Below are 20,353 nucleotides of genomic sequence, written 5' to 3' on the forward strand. Positions count from 1 at the left end.
GATAACCAACTGTTCTTTGAATCGAATTACTGAGTGAAAGTATCAAATTCACAAAATTTTTGAACGATACTCTGTTTTTCATAAACAACAAATGCATGTCTCAAAAAATTCACGATCCTCACAACACTGATTTTAGTAACAAGCCATCAATGCTTGTCAGATCAGAATACAATATCTGGTAATATCGAATGACACATGTTCTAGCTAACAGAACACTGGATGTTAGAAGTCCGTTATATTCAGACCACATATTCCAATGGTACTTGTATCGAAGATACAAGAATTCAAGAGCCAAAGAAATCAGAAAACTATTCCAAGCAGGATTATCAAGAGTTTGAGTTAGATGCAAAAGCATTCAGTATTGTTGCTATGGCTCTACCAACGGAAGAAACTCCATGAAACTGGAAAAGCGTCTCATAATTTTGTCTTTTGCAACAAAAACTTTTGAGTCAAGAAGAATTGTCATCTGGAACTATATGGCAACATTTTTCCAATGAATATTTATAAACAATGCATCTAATGCTTTTATCCTTTCATCTCAGGTAACAACCAATCATTCATAATACTCTTAGTTTAGATTAATTCCTATGAATCTTATCGACTACCAACATTTAGAATAACACCTTATTCATAGATCGCTTAAACGTATAAAAATCAAACATTGAAACATTCATTTATAATGTATTTAACTCTTAAATCAAAATAAATATATATAATGTAACTGTATGAAAACACCAAATAAAAATTAAGATACACGTATATTATTTAGAGATTTATGAATCATATCTTGATCAGTATTCGACGCGTGTAATACACGTTTTTATTAAAAGATAAAACAGAACTCCAGATTAACGGCCAAATAAATTGTCGGAAAAAAACTACCTAAAAATATCAGTAGCGTTTGCATATTTTTTTATGATAAACATAAAGCTAAAGTCATTAAATTCCTTCAAAAATTTGTGTTACAAAGATTATGTGTGACTTGACTTGAAAAGAAATACCATTTTCTTGAATGGTTCTCAATCTCATTACTCACTTCTATGACTTTACTTGAAAAGAAATACCATTTTCTTGAATGGTTCTCAATCTCATTACTCACTTCTATGTTATGTTACTTTGGCCACTAAAGTGGCTAGTTAATACGATAGCTCCACTAAGACCTACCGTCCTGGAGCGTTTTTCCTCCCTGATACCGCCCCAAAACGCCGGATCACGCCGACACCTCCATTACATGTGGGCGTGTTTGGGTCCTTTTTGGTTTAGGCGTTTTATAAAAAACGCTGGATGGGCCATGTGATTGTCCAATCATATTTCACTTTGCATCAATTGGCCAATAAGAATTTTAATTTTTTTTTATTTTATTTTATTACAAAACATAATGCCCAATAATGCCCTATCCCCACTACACCCATTTTAGAAAACACCCAATAATGCTCCATTGCTGACTGGGCTGCCACATGGCGCAAAACACCCAAGGGTGAATAATGCCCACTACGCATGGTCTAAGGCTAGAAGGTATGGTGATGGTCCTCCAAGGGAGGATGATCCGCCACGTAGGCGCCACATCATAGTCCTCCCAAGGATGGTCCATCCCACAAAACTAGAGGGTATGGAGGATGGTCCTAGATGATCCTACCCCACCACTTTTATATTTTTTATTTTTTTAATCAAACTAGTGACATATCATTGCACAAGGAAGTCATGAAGCGAGGCTTCCATAACGAATGTAGCCACATGTGGAGCAGCACTGTTCGGAATTAGTGGAGTTTGTTCTACAGAATCAACACAAACAACACAAAATCAGTTCGTAACTTCAATGAATCAAACAACTCGAGATCTAACAGGCTTTCAATAGAACAAATTTGCTATCTCCGATCAAAATTTCACAAAATATCCTCATAGATACAGCAGAACAAACACCTCGAGAAAATTGATCATATAAGCAAATTATGAACAATTACGGATCAATCAATCAGAGATGTAGCAAATTTGATGAATGTCAACTACGTAATCAACACAAAATCAGTTCATTACCGCAATGAATCAACCTAAATCGAGATCTAACAGGACATCAATAGAATCAAAATCTTCATAAAATATCTAAAAACACTAACAGATACACAACTACAGTAGAAAATCTCAACAAAATTAATTGCAGAAGCAAATTAAGAAAAATTAAGGCTTCAATAGACACTTACCGGAGATCGGTAGTTGATCGGAAACGGAAGTAGGGCACAGAGGTGTAGATGAGAGTTCCGATTGAGCTACAGAAGGTGATGATGATAGGGACTGAACACGACCGGTGATGACAGCCAAACACTCCGCTCCTTCTTCGCTATACGCCGCCGTCAAGCGGCGGCATCATCCCTGGCGGTTCCACCGGTGGTGGTGATGGGTATTTGGCTGGATGTTGGTGAAACCCTAACTTTTTTGTCCTTTTGTGAGCGTCCCAAATGTCCTGACCCCGACGTTGGCGACGCTTGAGGAACGACGACGGATGGCCAGTAATGGAGAGGGGGACGGCGACGGATGGAGGATGATGCTGGACAGTCCCCATACCGTCCAGCCTAATAGATAACGCAAAACTTATGACTTTGGCTGCCAACATTAAAGAAAGTGCGGAGAAAAACAATTTAATACCTGATACAACTTTATGCTTGTATTACTTTGTAAACACTATTATTTGGATGTATATCATTTTAATATACGTTGTAATATTTTCGGAAATTGTATAACCTATTGATTAATGTAGGGGTCTAAGTTTTGACACAACACGAACCTAATATGGAATTTATGGGTTTGAGTTTAGTATATATGGATTTAAGCCAGTATATTTTTCATTTTAGTTTAACGCTCTGGGTTTGGGAGTTAAAGTGTTAACCCGTTATTTTTCATTTTTAATATATGTTTAATGTCACATATTAATATAATTGTGTATTTTATGCAAAAATATAAAAGAGAAATTAACATGAAACTATATAATTATAATGTACTTTTTTAAACGTATTTGTATTTGTTTATTTGAAAAAAAAAATGTAAATTTATAGTTTTTCTGTGCGAAAAAAAAAGATAAAAAAATTTGGGTTAAATAGGTCGTGTTCGAGTCAAACTTCGGATGTTCGTGTCGTGTTCGGATTATATGTCTAACACGATTTTCTAGATCGAGTTGTGTTTTTCTATTTCGTGTCGGGTTGGATATGCAAACACGGCTTGTTTAGCACCCTTGAATTTATGCAAACTGTTTGATATGAGCTTTATGCGGTCTAAATTTCGGTTTCCAAAAAATTTCAATCGCAATCTTGGTTTTAAAACATTTGGTTGCTAATAAGGTTAGCCTCAATATAAAGTCACTAAAGTTAAGTGGTTCTAATCTCAATAGCTAGTAAAAACTAGAATTGCAATTTCAGTCGCAAAGTTGTCACAAAATGATTAGTCACAAACAACGATGAAAAGTCAGGTTAGAAAATAACTAGTAATAAAATTTCAAGCGCAAAAGTCATTTGCGTGTAGGATTTTACGTAACTGGTAAAACATATGGCAAAAACAAATTTGGTTTCATCTTTAACTTAAATCATCATCATCCACATTCCACATGTTGCCCTAACTATTTTGTTTGGATTTACTGTCACGATTATGTGGTTTTTGGTTATAGCTATGGATTTCTTCAATTATTATATCGACTTGTGTTCTTGGAATCTATGTAAAAATTGTCAAAGCTGGTACGGTTTTGAACTACTAAGACCATAAAAGGAATCATAATATTTTGGAATAAAATTTCAAAATCGTCCCAAAAGTTTAGCCACTTTTTTTCTTATTACATTAAATATATATATATATATATATATATATATATATATATATATATATATATATATATATATATATATTTTTTGTATCTGTACAACTGACTTTTGAACTTTGTTGCCATTTCCATCATATTCGTAATCCCTATTAAAATGTGTCGTTAAATCAGAAGCATTTTGAACATCTAAAGTGGGTTTTATTCTAATGCATTAAAACGAATTTTGAAAAGTTTTTTTTTTTCTTTTAAACCATATCTCCCATTTATTTAACCCAAAACTCTTAAAAGACAATTATCAACTTCATATCAAATAAATTATTCAAATTCTAGAATTTTTATATCAGAAGAATGAACACTCTACATCTTTAATAAATGTGTGGTTCAGATGATGTATGTTTTAATCCAATTTGAAAAGTCCTAACGACTATTTCAACGTGGTCTCAACGTCATCGACGTCTAAAAAAATTCTGGTTCCGCACCATAGGGCTTTTGTTATTTGGATTCGTGGCACTTGAGCCGAACCGGAACAACTAGAATAAAGCCCTTGATTTAATGAAGGTTTTAATTGGATTTGTGATTTGGCGGAAATTACAACAAAAATAAAACGTTAGGTATGTGGATATAAAAAAAAAGTTATTGTGGATGTAACACACTAAAGTGTCCATTCCTCATGAACTATATTTTGGTATTTACTCTAATGTTTTTTAGATAATAACTGGAAATATATTGTTTTGGTCAAAATAAGAAGCTCTGGACTATGTGGACACAGTTTCATTAAATACGTTGTAGATTGTTGGACTTAGTCTTGGACTTAATACACATAAATATTAGAATATTGTGATATGATTTTTGTTTTACATAAGACTTTTGAACCATGCACACTTTACTAAAACGTGCTAATTACATAAAACTTTTCAACCATATGCACACTTTACTGAAACGTGCTAAAAGAAAGCCATCTGGCCATGTAATATTTTTCTATTAGAACAAAACTTTCTGTTTCAAAAATGTTGTTTTGAGTAAATTCTCTTGCTGACTATTTATCCATTACTAAACCACAAACTGGATATATATCTTTTTGAAAAAGAATTTTGTAAGACATCACTTACTTCCACATGCACCCTTTTGGTTTACTGCAACATAATTCTATTTATTTATTTTTTAGAACTTGCGCCTACACTATTTTACATCGTTAATCTAATTAACATTTGTTGCCCAAATTTGAACAAATGATTTCCGCTTCGAGAGACATGTACTTCTATCAATTGGGTTGGGTTAGCCACATCTTAGCTACAACATAATTAATAATCACTGATTTTTTATGGAAACCATAATCATCTTGACTATCATTAAAATGTTTTTTTAAGTATATAAAATGATATATGGCATGTTGGTACTCATAACTTTAAAATAACTTTTTTTTTTAAATATACTTCATTCAAATAAACCTTCGACCCAAACGGGCAAAAGAGCAAACAAACAAAGGCACCCCCGACCTAAACGGACAAAGGGCAACAATACAACATGTACATCGGGTATTTACACCAGTCCGCCCAAATAATATAATTACAGGAAGTTCTATTCTTAACCAACGCAAAACCTCTAGATTTTATCTCCCCAAATATGTCACCCGGACTACATTTCCTCTGGTTAAAAACCGGTATCGTTTCTGCCTTTCCATATACACCAGCATGCTATAATAACCAGCCCATAGAAGATTTTTTCCGCCTGAATACCGTTCCTTATGAGCTTGTGACTATCTAATATGTCTTTAAACTCAAAAAAGAAGAGCGGCGGGATGTTGCACCAAACGTTGAAAGCCGACCAAACCCGGATAGCCACCGAGTACGCAGTGAATAAATGGTCCACCGTCTCCTCGTAATCGCCGCATAAAGGACACATGACCGATGGTATGTCCACATTCCGTCTTCTTAAGTTTACTCTCGTTGGAAGTCTGTCTAAGTTGCCTCTCCAAGCCGTAATATTGCATTTGATGGGCACCCATTTACACCATGTAAAGTTAGGAGGGTGATTAGTTCCTCTTTCCACTATCAAAGATTTTTTGACCGCCTTCACCGAGAAACCGTTCTGATTATCATCAAACCAGTACTACTTGTCCTTTTCGCTGGAAAGTCTAACAGTGCTGAGAACATCCTTGCACTCCTGCCATTCCTTTAACTCCTCTTCGGACTCTGGTTGTCTAGACCATTGCCAAGTAAAAACTCCATTTCCTTGATCCACTTCTAATCTCTCAGCAACCCTGCATAATTTAAACATCTCCAAACCAAACAAAAGCGGCCATCTTTCCATAAAGGGGAGATCACCCATCCAGGAATCGATCCAAAAATGAGTATCATCCCTATTCCCCACCTTACCCAAGATTAACCTATTTAACCCCCTCCCATTTAGTTTTAATTTATATAACAACTTTACCACATTTTTCCAATGCCCCGCGATGTTACCGTTAAACGGAAGGAAGCTTTTATGGTTAGCCTTACCATGACAAGCTTCCATCACTTTACACTAAAGATTATGTTTTTCAGCCCTATTTAATTAATCTTGAAAAGCTTGCAAACTAGTTGAATAGGAAACACACACACACTATCCTAAAGCTATGCGATGACCCAGTCAATATCTTGACTAAACAATTTCATTATTCGAAAACATTAATTCAAATATTGAACGTGACATGTATACGTGCCATGCAAGCCAAAGTTGTAGATAATGTTACCGGGAGACTTTTGGTTACGATCGAGGGCCTGAAATTATGAAATTTAAGTCACTTTTGTATATTTGTTGGATTGGTAGTCAAATACAGGTCACGTTTCTATTAGTGAGTTTTTTTTAAACGTTAAATTTACATACCATGGGAATTCATAATATTTCTATTATTATCTAATGTTTCTATTATTATTTTAATTCATAATATATTTGATGTGGAGTTCTGCTAAAATATCTATAAAATGTGGAGTGGATGGTCGCATATATTGTTTTGACCATCATGGTTATTTGTATATTGTTGACCGGCACATAGATGTTATTTAATTTAAATTTAAATTTAAACTACTACAATCACAATCACAAGAGGCTCACGTCAGAATTGAATAGTGAGGCCCTTCAATTGGGCAAAAAGGGCGGCAGCTCTAACAGTGTCAGGCAGGTGCCTGACACTCTTCTATTGGCTCAACAAATTTACGATTTTATCCCTTTTTAAAATTACAATTTTGCTATCAGTTAAAAATTATGTTTTCGCTCCCGCTTAAAAATAAATTTACGCTTATGCTCTCAGCTAAATATTTCAATTTTTCCCCGGTAAAAAATTAAGATTTTGACCCGTTGCAGTTTACAGTTTTGCCATTAGTTTTTATCTCTTAAATTTACCATTTTGCCATCAGTCCAAAGTTATGTTTTTGCCCCCACTTAAAAAAAATTACGCTTTTGCTCCTGGCTAAAAAAATCCAATTTTGCCATCGGTTCAAAATTACGATTTTGCCCCGTATAAATTTATACTTTTGTCATTAGCTTTTTTTTTCTCACAGTCAAGTTACCATTTTACCCTCAACTTAAGTTTACATTTTCCCCATTGTTTTTATTTGCTTTCCTGGTGACATTACAATTTTGCCCCCAGTGTAAAATTATAGTCGTGCCGGCAACTTCCTCGCACTCCCCCGTTTGTCCATTTACTTTACAATTTATCCCCGAATTAAATTTATGATTTGGCCCTCAGTTAAAAATTACGTTTTTCCCGTTGTTTTGGTTTTTTTACCAAAACTATAAACTTTTTTTTTAATTGGTTTACTACGGTCTTATCATCGTTTTTTTTCCTAGGAAAATTATAATAGCCTTTTTTTAATTGGTTGAGAATTATTCGGCCTTCGCCCCACAACGCGGACGGGGCATCTACTAGTTAAATACAAATGCAGCTTTTAAGGTACAATGCATGTCATTTGTTCAATTTTTTATTCCTTGTTGACCTGCACAAATTATATAATGGGAAACTCTCGAAAATAACCTTTAACCAATTTTTTTTTTTTAAATAGCCATTTGAAACGGCATGTCTCTGAAACGGCTTAGGGCTCCACTAATCTCTGCTTTCACGTGTCCGACAAACTCATGAAACGGTTCAGACTCGTTTCAACGCCGTCATTCGTTTGAAATATCTCAGCCGAGCCGTTTCAATTGGCTTGTAGGTTGAGCCAGTTCACTGGGTGGTGAGCCGGTTGAAAGTTCTCAGCTGAGATCTTTCCACACGGCTGAAGTCGTTTTAGCATTCAAGCCTGTTGAAAGTTCTCAACCTAGCCGTTTCCACAAAGCGTAAGCCGTTTCCGTACAAGAAAATTGGAAGTCGTTTCCGTACATTTTTTAGCCGTGTCCGTACATTTACGAGTTGTTTTCGTAGTGGGTCAGGTTTATAATATTTCTTTGAATTACCTCATAGTGCACATCTGATAAAGTCTAAATTTAAAAGTTTTTTTTTGTCTAGAGTCACGTTTTGTGGTAGTTAATTTAAAAATATGAAGGTTAAATTTGTTGTGTATAGGGGCAGAAAATGGCAGGTTGTTAACGGGAACATTGAGTATGTTGCTGATGTCGGTGCTAGAAGACGTGGTTTATAAATTGAAACCAATCATTCATATATCAGTTTTTTAAGTTGTGTTTCTAAGATGTGTGATATTCCAAACATTACACGGTTGTGCTACCGGATGTCTACTTTTACTGATCCGATCGATATAATTAATGATCCTGATCTTAAATTTTTATTTAATTTGGCGATTCAAAGTCATTTTGAATTATATAAATTATACGTTATTGAAGAGTCTGATGTTCGTTCATCTAGTTTTGCATCTTTAAACCATTTCAAAGTTCCTAATTTAAATATCTCTTTTAATGAAGATTCTGATTTTTTAAATGAGTATGGTCCAAATTTTGAAAATGTTTTTGAAAAATCAATCCCCTCTAACTTACCAAGTAAGAAACAATCAGATTCTTCATCAGTTGTGTTTGAGCCAGACCATATATTTAATAACAAAGAAGAGATGAAGATTGAGTTGGTTAGAACATTTTGAGTTTAAAGTAGATAGATCTTCTAACACGATACGAAGTATCATGTCTGGGTGATGATTGTGAGTGGCGATTTAGGGCATACACTGCCCCTGGTTGTAGTTTGTTTTTTTGTTAGACATATGAATGATAAACACACCTGTTCGAAGATGCTAACATACCCACATCTTCGTCAGGCAAACCCAAAGGTTTTGGTACACTATTTAAAGCAACCACTAAAAGACAGCGGTAGAATCTATCGTTGCAAAGAGATAGTCAAAATTTTAGACAAAGATTCTAGGTTGAGATTAGTAACCTTCAAGCTTGGCGTGGAAAAAGCCATGCACTAGAGCTTCAACAAGGAACAAGCCGAGATTCGTTTGCGGAACTACCAATTTACTGTTACAATCTGGAGCGTTCAAATCCGGGAACCGTTGCTCACATCTTGACTGCAGAAGATAGTCCGTTTGAAATGGTTTTTGTGGCGATAGGTGTTGTGGTAACTTATACGGTTTACTTTTTATTTGTCTTTGTTAAACTAAATCGATGTTGTCCTTATTTTGTAATTATTTATTTTCAGGTTCGTAGTTTTATGTTTAATCTAAGACCCATCGTTATCATCGATGCCGCCCACTTGAAAGGTGAATCTAAAGGAACGTTGTTTTTAGCGGTTGGCATGGATGGAAATAACCAGATTTTACCAATCGCTTATGGAATAGGAAAATCAGGATGGTGAATCTTGGACATAGTTTCTCTCAAAGCTCAGATAGTGTGTTGGTGAAATACCAGATATGGCGATCATATCCGATAGGACGAATTCTATACGCGTAGCTGTTAGAAACGTGTTTCCACATGTTTTATCACGGGTTATGCTGACGCCATTTAATGATGAATTTACGTTTACCGTCGAATAAAAAAAAAGAATACGAGGTGCATTTTAATGATGAATTTACTTTCCGCTAAACGCTAATAATTACAATTTGTCCATTCCGCTTTAAACTGTAACAAAATAAAATGTCCGCGACACTAAAATTCAGCATTTTAATGTCCGTAGGACTTGTAAATAATATTTTACACCCTAAATAAGCTTGGGGATATCAATGGGATATCCGAAACACAAGCTTTCGGTACTACTTCGAAACTTACACAAATTATCCGAATTTACGCCAACGAGCTAGTAAGTGGTATTTTTACCACTCTAACGCCTAAACGAATCACCTAGCGAACTAGTTAGCGATATCTTGGTGTCGTTAATGCCTTTGATAGATGTCGTAGCTGTCACACCCCAACTGGTGGCGGAAACATCGGATGAGACGAACAAATTGCTCAAAACATCATAACACTATGTGACAATATAATTTAAATTAAATTTCATAAATTGCTAAAAATGTCATACAAGAATCAAACATAAACAACAACGTTTCAACATACATTGACAAAATAAATTAATCTAAGTGAGTAAGTGTGTTTCTAAGTCCACCTAAATCTTGTTTCTTCACTTAGCATCATCTTGTCTATCAACCTGCAACATGTATTAAAATATATCAACAAAAAGTTGGCGAGCATACAAGTTTTCATACTGAGCATAATATTGAATAAAAATGTTTAACGTGCTTGTATCCAACATGAATAACAATATGCAAGTTACTAATATGCTGAAACGGTGTACAATATGTTCAATCCCAAGTATCCAACACGTTAATTTTGCCTATCCCAAATAATAACGGGAGGTTAACATGTTTAACTTAACAATACCCCAAGACTCGTGGGCGGTGCGTTAATCCTATAGTGCTATAATTGTTAAGGTAGGCTTGTACAAAGTTAATGAGCATATCGACACGAAAAGTTTACATAGCATACGAGATTAACAAGCATCATATAGTTTCATGTTTAAACATGGATAGAGTGTGATTCAAATAGTTTCAAGTGTTTCGTGTTTTTATATAGAATACATGTTGCACCCAAAAGTGTTTTAAAAGTAAAATGGGTTCGAGTATACTCACAAAATTGCATACGCTTTCCGATTATCCAATGTGACGAAGTTGTCGAGACTATAAGGACGAACATGTTTGGTTTGGAGTTTAAGGGAAATTTATATTCGGGTTTAAGGATTCGGAGTTTAAAGTGTATTAAAGTCGACATATGAGAAAGTAATCACCTAGCACACATAATACTTGTCCTTGACACTATGAAACTCAAAAGAGTTTGAATGTTTTCATGGGTCAAAATGCCCATTAGAATCGTAACAAGTATCATGGTCTTAGATGATGTAACTTAACACTTGACAAATAACCACTAGGCTATCATCAAGGGTTTGGTTACTTAGATATCATATAGGGTATATAGTTCATATCATAGATTACAAGTCCAATAATTCAACAAGAACATCATATAAGTCATGCATGAGGTAGGAAGATAAATCTTCCATTTAGGAACCTCTTTGGTATTCACCACTACACAAGTTGTCATAGACAACAAGGAGGGTCAAGAATATACAAAATAAACAATGAAATACTACAACTAATCTAAGAAAACATCAAGCGATGTGTGGATTTTCAAGTAGGATAGCCCAAGCTAACCTTATAATCACACAATCTTCAAGTCTTGGACTTGTTCATCACTTGTGGGTTAAAACCCTAATAAAACAGAATGTTTATAAGGTTTAAACCTCTAATTTTACATGCCACAACCTAGTTTTTAAGCCCAACTAACCATAGACTTGATTATGAGCATAAGGACATAGGAATGTGTATGAGAAACCTCAAGTTTAAGTAGTTTAACAAGTGATTAAATCAAAACAGAAAGTTTACTTCACTTTGGAGCCTGTTTCGGTGATGTTTCAGGCCTTGGTTTTCCATGGAAAACCTGTGGAAACATACCTAGGGTTGTTCCAAGTGATTAGAAAGAAGAATCAATGAAAAAGGTTGAAAAATGAAGAAGTTATGCTCACTTTAGTGACTTGATACGAATCTGCCTATCTCTTGTCTTTTGCTACTGATTTCAGCTGATTTAGGAGTGATTTGAGAGTGCATTTGTGAGTTTGTAAAGTGGATGATGTGTGGAAAATGCTTGGGTTTTATAGGGAAGCATTAGGATTAAGTGTAGTTGAGTAATTAATGTAAGAAACACAAAAACAACTCAACAAAACACAAATTTTCGCCCAATCCCGAAGCTGGAAAGGCTGTTCTACGGATTCGTCTTCTTCGCGGGGCGCGACTCGGCCAGAGGGGGGCTTCGCGGGCCGCGAGCCCTTGTGGTTCAAGAATTTGTTTGTTATTTGCCATAAATGGTCCTTGTGCTTTCATATTTGATGCTTTTAATGTGATTCAAGGTAGATTAAGGCCTTTTATGTATAAAGGACTATACCTAAGGGTGTGAGGTGTAATTATAACATAAAACCCATATAAAAGAAGTATAAACACGTATATTTGTCGAGATTAAGTATCGAATTACCTAAATTGAGCATATAAGTTACATGTTTGCAAGTTTAACGTGTTTAGCACAAATTGTGAATAAAGTGCCATATGTTTAACAAATTCAAATGTACGAACTTGTATAAAAGGTGTATAACGTGAATGCAAGGAAATACGAATGATTCAAATCTCGGTTTTGACAACGATTAAAGTCTTGGATTTGCGACGATACAACGAGTTATGATTTCGAAAGAGACAAGCTTCCAAAAATAGATTTACAAGACACGATTTCTAAATTAGGAAAGTTACAAAAAAGTGGAGCGTTACAGTAGCATCGATGGTAAATTAAAACCGTAGCTCCTGTTACTACACTACAACTTTCGTATATCACCCGATATCGAACCGGTGAGCGAACTAGTGGTATTTTTACCATCCAAAACTTATACCCACTAAACTAGTAAACTAATTAGACTTTGTTTATAACCTTAAACTATCATTAACCCTTAATTTTCCTAATTAACCTAAATGCCTAAGTATCTCATGATTTAGCTTATATAGCTATGTATTTTATAAAAAAATTACCAAAAACAGTATTTGGTGTCCCTAATTAGGGATTTTTGTTTGTATTTCAACTATAAAATCCTTTTATGCCATTCGTCGCTTGTTCAGAAAGTTTTCGGAACTTGCTGGCATGAATAGTGTGTTCCGGTGAATAGTGTTTTCAGCATTTTGCCAAAATATTTGGACATAGTTTGCAGTTTTCTCGCGACACGGCGGTTGTATTGATATTGTTTGACGTATTTAACCATGTCCTATGATTGCTAGACTTTACATGACCTAATCACGCATTAATTAAATTGTGACGAACGAAATTAAGTGTTTAATTAAGCGATTAAGTTGTACGGAATTACCATTATTTTTCCCGGTTGTCACATAATGTCTCATAAAATTGTGGTGGAAGAATTGTCCACCGCAAATTTAACATTGGATCCCTTTGAAGCTTTCTACTTCTCAAAGCCATTAGTCTTCCAACCCATCCTTCAATATGCTGTATAAATTGACATTTAAATTTAACATAGTAAGAAAAAAATTAAAATAATGATGGAAAGAAGATCGAAGAATAATTAACTGTTGAATTAGGGAGCCGTTACAATGAAGCCCTAATAGTGTCCCCGGAATTTTTTCTCTAGCTCTATTGATCGTGGGAAAACAGCTGAATAACAGAACGGGGCGTGCCCATTGCTGTAGAATGTGGCAACATCTTTTGACCAATTCTCACTTTCGTCGTCTTGAATTGCCCATCTACCTGCTCTGTGTTGGTGTAAACTTTGTCGATTATTTGCCAGACACGGCAGCGCCTCGTATTCTTTTTTTGTATTCGACAGTAAACGTAAATTCATCGTTAAATGACGACAACACAACCCGTGATAAACATGTAGAAACACATTTCTAACAGCTACGTGTATAGAATTCACCCTATCCGATATGATCGCCATATCTGGTATTTCACCAACATACTCTCTGAGCTTTGAGAGAAACCATGTCCAAGATTCACCATCCTCTGATTTTCCTATTCCATAAGTGATTGGTAAAATCTGGTTATTTCCATCCATGCCAACCACTAAAAACAATGTTCCTTTAAATTCACCTTTTAAGTGGACGACATCGATGATAACGACTAGTCTTAGATTAAACATAAAACTACGAATCTGAAAATAAATAATTACAAAATAAGGACAACATTGATTTAGTTTAACAATGACAAATAAAAAGTAAACCGCATAACTTACCGCAGCACCTATCGCCACAAAAACCATTTCAAACCCACTATCTTCGTCAGTCAAGATGTGAGTAACGGTTCCCAAATTTGGACGCTCCAGATTATAACAGTAAATTGGTAGTTCTGCAAACGAATCTTGGCTTGTTCCTTGTAGAAGCTGTAGTGCATGGCTTTTCCCACGCCAAGTGTGAAGGTTACTTATCTCAACCTGGAATCTTTGTCTAAAATCTTTGACTATCTCTTTGCAATGATAGATTCTACCGTTGTCTTTTAATGGTTCCTTTAAATAGTGACCCAAAACCTTTGGATTTGCCTAACGAAGATGTGGGTATGTTAGCGTCTTCAAACAGGTGTGTGTATCATTCATATGTCTAACAAAAAATAAACTACAACCAGAGACAGTGTATGCCCTAAATTGCCACTCACAACCATCACCCAGACATGATACTTCGTATCGTGTTTTAGAAGATCTATCTAGTTTAAAGTCAAAATGTTCTAACAAACATTTTTTCCAACTCAATCTTCATCTCTTCTTTGTTATTGAATATATGGCCTGGCTCAAACACAATTGATGAAGAACCTGATTGTATCTTACTTGGTAAGTTAGAGGGGATTGATTTTGCAAAAACATTATCAAAATTTGGACCATACTCATTTAAAAAATCAACATCTTCATTAAAAGAGATATTTAAATCAGGAACTTTGAAATGGTTTAAAGATGCAAAACTAGATGAACCAACACCAGACTCTTCAATGACGTATAATTTATATAATTCAAAAGGATTTTGCATCGCCAAATTAAATAAAAATGTAAGATCATGATCATTAATTATATCGATCGGATCAGTAAGCGTAGACATCCGGTAGGACAACCGCGTAATGTTTGGAATATCACATATCTTAGAAACATAACTTAAAAGACTGATGTATGAATCATTGGTTTCAATCTCTAAATCACGTCTACTAGCACCGGCATCAGCAAGATACTCGATGTTCCCGTTAACAACCAGCCACTTTCCGCCCCTATACACAACAAACTTAACCTTCATATTTTTAAATTAACTACCACAAAACATGATTTTACTGATTGTGACAAAAAAAACTTTTAAACTTAGATACTATGAGGTAATTCAAAGAAATATTAAAAACATGACACACTACGAAAACCGATCGTAAATGTACGGGCACGACTCAAAAATGTACGGAAACGGCTTACGCTTTGTGGAAACGGCTAGGCTGAGAACTTTCAACAAGCTTGAGATGCTAAAACGGCTTCAGCCGTGTGGAAAGATCTCGGCTGAGAACTTTCAACCGGCTCGCCACCCAGTGAACCGGCTCAACCCGCAAGCCAATTGAAACGACTCGGCTGAGATCTTTCAAACGAATGACGACGTTTGAAACTGCTCTGAGCCGTTTCAGGAGTGTAACACCCTTGCTATTATTTTAAATGTTTTCGTATAGATTACGAAAATAAACTTGTAATTATGATTACAAATGCGTTTAAAATTTCAGTTTAATTAAAACTTTTACAATTTAAAAATAATACAACATAATGTAATTTAGTCGTCGTTTGAAAGTTACGACGACACACCGTGCGGAAGCTTCTTTTTCATGTGTTCGGTTCTTTCTCTTCGCTTGATCTTCATCCGGGTACTCTTGATATCCACCTATGATCAAAACCAACATAAAAGTTAGTTTTGATAACTTAAATATAAGTTTAAACAAGTTCTACGCATCAAACAATCAAACAAAATAATTTTTCCGACTTTTATGTCTCTCGCGTGTCGCGAAAGACTCATCTCAATGTGTCGCGTGTCGCGACGTCTGTCACGTGTCGCGACCCAGACAACGTTACCCGTCGCGTGGCTCGGGGGAGACTCTTTTCTAGCGATTCCATGTCTGGGAGCTGTATATCTACCCAGCTATAGTTTTAATCGAAAATAGAACTTTAAAATGTCATAACTTTTGTTCTACTTATCCAATTTACGTGATTCTTTTTCCTACGTGTTCGTAATTTAATTCTTCATCTCATGGAGTAAAAATCCAACATCTGAATTCAAAAAAATTATAGATTTCAAGCTCGAAGCTTGAAATTCAATTATAACTCTTTCGACCCGTTCATGATTTTATTAAACAAACTTGTTTGTTACCCTTAAAATATCATGAACATCCCGTTATATCTGTTTACTATTATTCAAAGTTCAAATTACGGGTTTCTTATGTATTCTTAACCCGTTTTACATATTTACTCATTTTGACCCATTAAGGGTATTCAGACACTTTTAAGCTTAAATCACACTTCATCTTGGTTTACATCCTACCTCCACTTTTGATTATCGACTTGTCATCCACCACATTAAAATTGTGGTGGATTTAGTGTGGCAAACCGTTTATTCTGAGTTTTATCCCTCGGTTGACATTTTTGCGGAAAATACCCATTTCAGTTCATTTGACTCTAACATTTCGTATCATTTATTTATATGCTTATCCTAAGGATTCAATAGATCATAATGCTTATTCTAAACATCTTTTAAAGGTCGTTTACCCGGTTCACCCATCAAGGGCTTTTTGGTCAACTTTTAGTCCCTCATTTTTCTACAAAGGACTCCCTAATTATTTGACCAAAATCTCATTCTTAACTATAACCTATTTATGCGTACCTGGCTCGGGTCAACATATAGGCCCGTTTTATACCTCACTTTAATTAGCCGCTACTTTATAGCGACGAAATTTGCCAATTCCTGTTCACTCATGTGAGCATATAACTTGACAACCAAATGTTAGTCGATATTGTCAAATGGTGTTATTACCATCATTTGACCCGTTTGGCCTATGTGACCAAACATTTACCTTTATAACAAACATGGTTTTTAATTACCAATTCACACATCCGACCCATTTAGGATTTTACCACAAGATCATTTTTCTTACATATTTTACCCATTTCGGCTTACGCCGTAGGGTATCTTTTGACTTAAAACTTACATTTGCAACACGTGACTAGTTTACTATTTTATCCCTTTTTCTCATTATAAGTTACCTCATAAGGTAAGATTTCAAAAACTACTTGTTTGTTCGTCGTAGCATGACTTAATTACCATTTTACCCCTTTTTACCATTTATTATGGTTTTTCATCATTTTCATTTGTTCCGACCCATATCAATCTACATCGGAACATCGTATTTATAGCTTTAGCTTAACACATTCATAACCTTTATTATAATTAGGCATTCTATAAAGGGAGTGTAAGATTTACTTACCTTGCATCCTTGCGAGCTTCATACTAGAACTTGTATCCACTTGACCCGTTCATTTCCAAGCTCCCACCTAGCTTGTCAGAGTCAAACTACCATATCATATCCACAAGATGATTCGATTAGTCAAACATTAACATGACCATTACACCTTATGGATTCACACACTTATTCATCAAATTATGCTATTTATTCAACAACTATTTTTTTTCATAATTCTTTTCATTCACTAATCGTTTAACTCGTTAGTCAAGTTACTTATACAAACTAGTTAGTAAGTGATTTTGAACACTTTAAGCATATTATATAAAGTGTTATTTGTCCCTAACAATAAATACTTCATGACTAAATCAAGTGTACGCAATCATATGTCTTTTTCTGGATTAATAATAACATTATTAATGTGCAGCGATTTCCTATACAGCTGCTGTAATTGACCATTATGACCCATGTAAAGTCCGAACTAGATTAACATGTTCAAAGACGGATCGTAGAAAACAATACCTTCGCAAGCATATAAGGTACACCTTCTAACGAATTTTCTATGATTTTATATGATTTTTATAAAATCAGCACAGCAACTATATTTTCATTTTTCAATCAGCTTTCAAGGTTTCTGAACAGCAGTTTTAATTCACCTTTTTGACCTAGTTAACAACCACATTTGTTTCTTATGATTGAAAATAGTACAAATTTAATCCATAAGCTTTCCGAAAAGGTATAGAACACCCAAATCGGATAAACGGTTGATTTGATATGATTTTTTTAAGATTGGTAAAAATCCATATAAAAAGTTACGGAAATCATGTTTAGGGTCCTTTCAAATTCGACCTAAACCATCAAATGCAACCTATTTCCATGGCTATAAACCTTATTAAACTCTTGGTAATGGTTAGAAACCTATAACACAGTGATTGAAGGCTAAGGGATGTAAAAACATCATCTATTTCAAGAAGTCACCATATGAATCCTAATTTTACCATCTTCTCAACTTCATCTTTGTCAAATTAAGAACTAGAACTAAAATTAATATATATTCAAGTTCTATTTGGTGATTCTCATACACCATCATGTTTAAAAACCCGTACCATTTCATATCACACGAAATTAGTCAAATTAGCCAATTATGTGTTCCTTTCATAATTTCAACATATAAACATCCGTTTAGGCATTTTAACAAACACCTAGCGGGCACGATTTCTATACCTCTTCTATTTAGTTCATGGCTAATATTTTTAACCAAGTTTTGATCATTAAATCAAACCCTTATGTCTAGCACTCATAAACAATATCAATCTTGCATCATAACATCAATTTTTCACAAGCCAGGATATAAATTCTTGTGTTCATCACTTTGTTCTAAAAACCCACTTAACACATATATGGGTGATTATCAATTTCATAGTTTTCATCACTAATTCGTCAAATTATCAACTAGGGTTTGTTCCTAGACATTGCTTCAACTCAATATCATTCATATATTCAACATTCATTCCAGAATTTCGTTCATGCATGTTCATCAAAATTTCAAAATATCACCAAACTTCAAAATTCAACATACCTTGTGATCCCCTAAGCTAGGTGATCATGATTTTAGTTAAAGCCCCAATTTCCTAGCTTAATTTCCCTTGATTTGGCTGAATTTCTTGTGATTTAGGGTTTTGATCAAGAATCCATTTTTGCTCCTGTGTAAATCACGACCAGAACACACTTTGTGTGTGTTTGGTTTTTTTTTATTTTTGTTTTAATAATAATTACTTTCACACTTAACCCTTTTAGTCCCTCTAGTTTCTAAAGGTTATAAAAAGTTACATAATCAAGTTCCTTCATTATTTTAAAACACTTAACTAACTAGGTTGATATTCCTAGTTACTTAGTGGGTCCCGAGAGTTATAACCCCTTTTATTTTAAGTCCTGTTAACTCGGGCTTCTTATAAACTTACTTTTCTCAAAGCATTTATTCTTCTTTTAATTAATATTAGGATTATTTGTTTAAATCATAATATTCACCTGGTTAATTTTACCACTAATGGTATTTTATCTGTTCATTATTATTAACGTGTTTTAATCACCAATCCCGTTTCCGGGGTGTTACAAGGAGTTTGTCGGACACGTGGGAAGTAGAGATTGGGGGAACCCTAAGTCGTTTCAGAGGCATGAAATAGATGGCTATTTTTGAAAAAAAAATGATCAAAGGTTATTTTCAAGATTTTCCCTATTATAATAGTTCATTATTATATTTACTTTTAATAACGTATTTTTAATTTTTCCCTTTTTTAAAACCATATATTTCCTATAACATTTTTTCATAATTCTTTTTTTAGAAAATATATTAATTTATCGATTAATTTGATACTTCTTTAATAATTTACATTTATAACTTTTTTTTCTAAAAACTTAAGTACGTAGTTGTGCTTGATTTTTTACCCGACAATCTGTTATAAGTTTTGTTAAAAACGAAGTTGTACTCTAAATAAAATATTTATTTGGTATTTGTTGACGAAAGACGATTAATAGTAACTTTATTTTTATAAAAATATATAGTTTTTTGTTTTTCTTTTATTTAATATATTATGATAGTTTTTATTATATTTACTTTTAATACCATATTTTAATTTTTTTCCTTTTTTTAAAACCATATATTTCCTATACCATTTTTTAATAATTCTTTTTTTAGAATAAATGTTAATTTATCGATTAATTTGATACATCTTTAATAATTTACATTTGTAACTTTTTTTAAAAAACTTAAGTACGTAGTTGTGCTTGATTTTTTCCCCGACATTCTGTTATATATATGTTTTGTTAAAAACAAAATTGTACTCTATATAAATTATTTATTTGGTGTCATAAAACGGTACGATGATAAACTAAACCGTTTTAATGGTTTGCCTTTCTAAACAATATGCTTCATTTTCAAATCACGTTTGTTTTACATTATTATTTGCTCGGTTTCGCCGCAACGCACGACGTGAAAAAAACTAGTATGCTATTAAATACAAACTAGTTATAAAAACTGTCGCCGCGTTGCGGCGAACTTATTTTGTTATTTAGTCTGTGTTT

The 20,353-nt window shown here is 34.1% G+C and overlaps 1 protein-coding gene and 1 long non-coding RNA gene across 2 annotated transcripts; both read right to left on the reverse strand.

Moving 5' to 3' along the window:
• Positions 1 to 5,452: 5,452 nt before the first annotated feature.
• On the reverse strand, positions 5,453 to 8,238 carry LOC110876147. The gene is made up of 3 exons (XM_022124324.1): positions 8,234 to 8,238; positions 5,942 to 6,062; positions 5,453 to 5,890 (listed from the first exon to the last, which is right to left on the reverse strand). The coding sequence occupies exons 1-3, from the start codon at positions 8,236 to 8,238 to the stop codon at positions 5,453 to 5,455; spliced, it is 564 nt and encodes a 187-aa protein (XP_021980016.1).
• Positions 8,239 to 15,495: 7,257 nt separating this feature from the next.
• Positions 15,496 to 19,001, reverse strand: LOC110874552. Its single transcript, XR_002556045.2, has 3 exons — positions 18,852 to 19,001; positions 17,297 to 17,382; positions 15,496 to 15,702 (listed from the first exon to the last, which is right to left on the reverse strand). It is a non-coding gene; the product is annotated as an uncharacterized LOC110874552 (long non-coding RNA).
• Between the last annotated feature and the right edge of the window lie 1,352 nt (positions 19,002 to 20,353).

The sequence above is a fragment of the Helianthus annuus genome, chromosome 3, assembly GCF_002127325.2.
Source record: "Helianthus annuus cultivar XRQ/B chromosome 3, HanXRQr2.0-SUNRISE, whole genome shotgun sequence".
Classification (NCBI taxonomy): domain Eukaryota; kingdom Viridiplantae; phylum Streptophyta; class Magnoliopsida; order Asterales; family Asteraceae; genus Helianthus; species Helianthus annuus.

Bases quoted from the DNA above. Each gene is read 5' to 3' on its own strand.
- LOC110876147 (XM_022124324.1), bottom strand. The intron at 5,891-5,941 runs GTTAGACTTTCC...GATGATAATCAG, and splicing joins GCAAGGATGTTCTCAGCACT to AACGGTTTCTCGGTGAAGGC.